Raw genomic sequence first — 281 nt, 5'->3', positions numbered from 1 at the left:
CCCCCCCCCGGCTGTAAGCTAGACAGGGTAAATGGTGTATTTTATTGTAGTAATTTCTGTTGCTTTCTGTGAAAGCTCATCTCCACGTTGAAGGATATATTTACAAGGGTAGAAATAAAATCACAACACAACTGTATTTTTAAGTATTTCATTTCTAGTCTAATCTTGGATTTTTATTTTTTGTTTAAATTAGATTCCAAAGGAAGTCTGCTCAGTAACTTGGTAGAACAGGCCTCTGTGAAACCATCAGAATTGGAGGCACACCCTGTTCGTAATCAGAC

The 281-nt window shown here is 37.4% G+C and overlaps 1 protein-coding gene across 1 annotated transcript in view; it reads left to right on the top strand.

The window, feature by feature from the left end:
* Window positions 1-281, top strand: part of ZFYVE26 (zinc finger FYVE-type containing 26) — a 69,171-nt gene that overhangs the window by 30,041 nt on the left and 38,849 nt on the right. Inside the window, 1 exon segment of the mRNA XM_025201367.1 lies at window positions 194-281. This exon segment is cut by the window's right edge and continues 19 nt beyond it. Within this exon segment, the coding sequence (XP_025057152.1) occupies window positions 194-281 (88 nt within the window).

Source organism: Alligator sinensis, unplaced genomic scaffold, assembly GCF_000455745.1.
Source record: "Alligator sinensis unplaced genomic scaffold, ASM45574v1 scaffold768_5, whole genome shotgun sequence".
NCBI lineage: Eukaryota > Metazoa > Chordata > Crocodylia > Alligatoridae > Alligator > Alligator sinensis.
The sequence above is the reverse complement of the archived record's forward strand: the minus strand, read 5'-3'. Positions and strand labels throughout refer to the sequence as shown.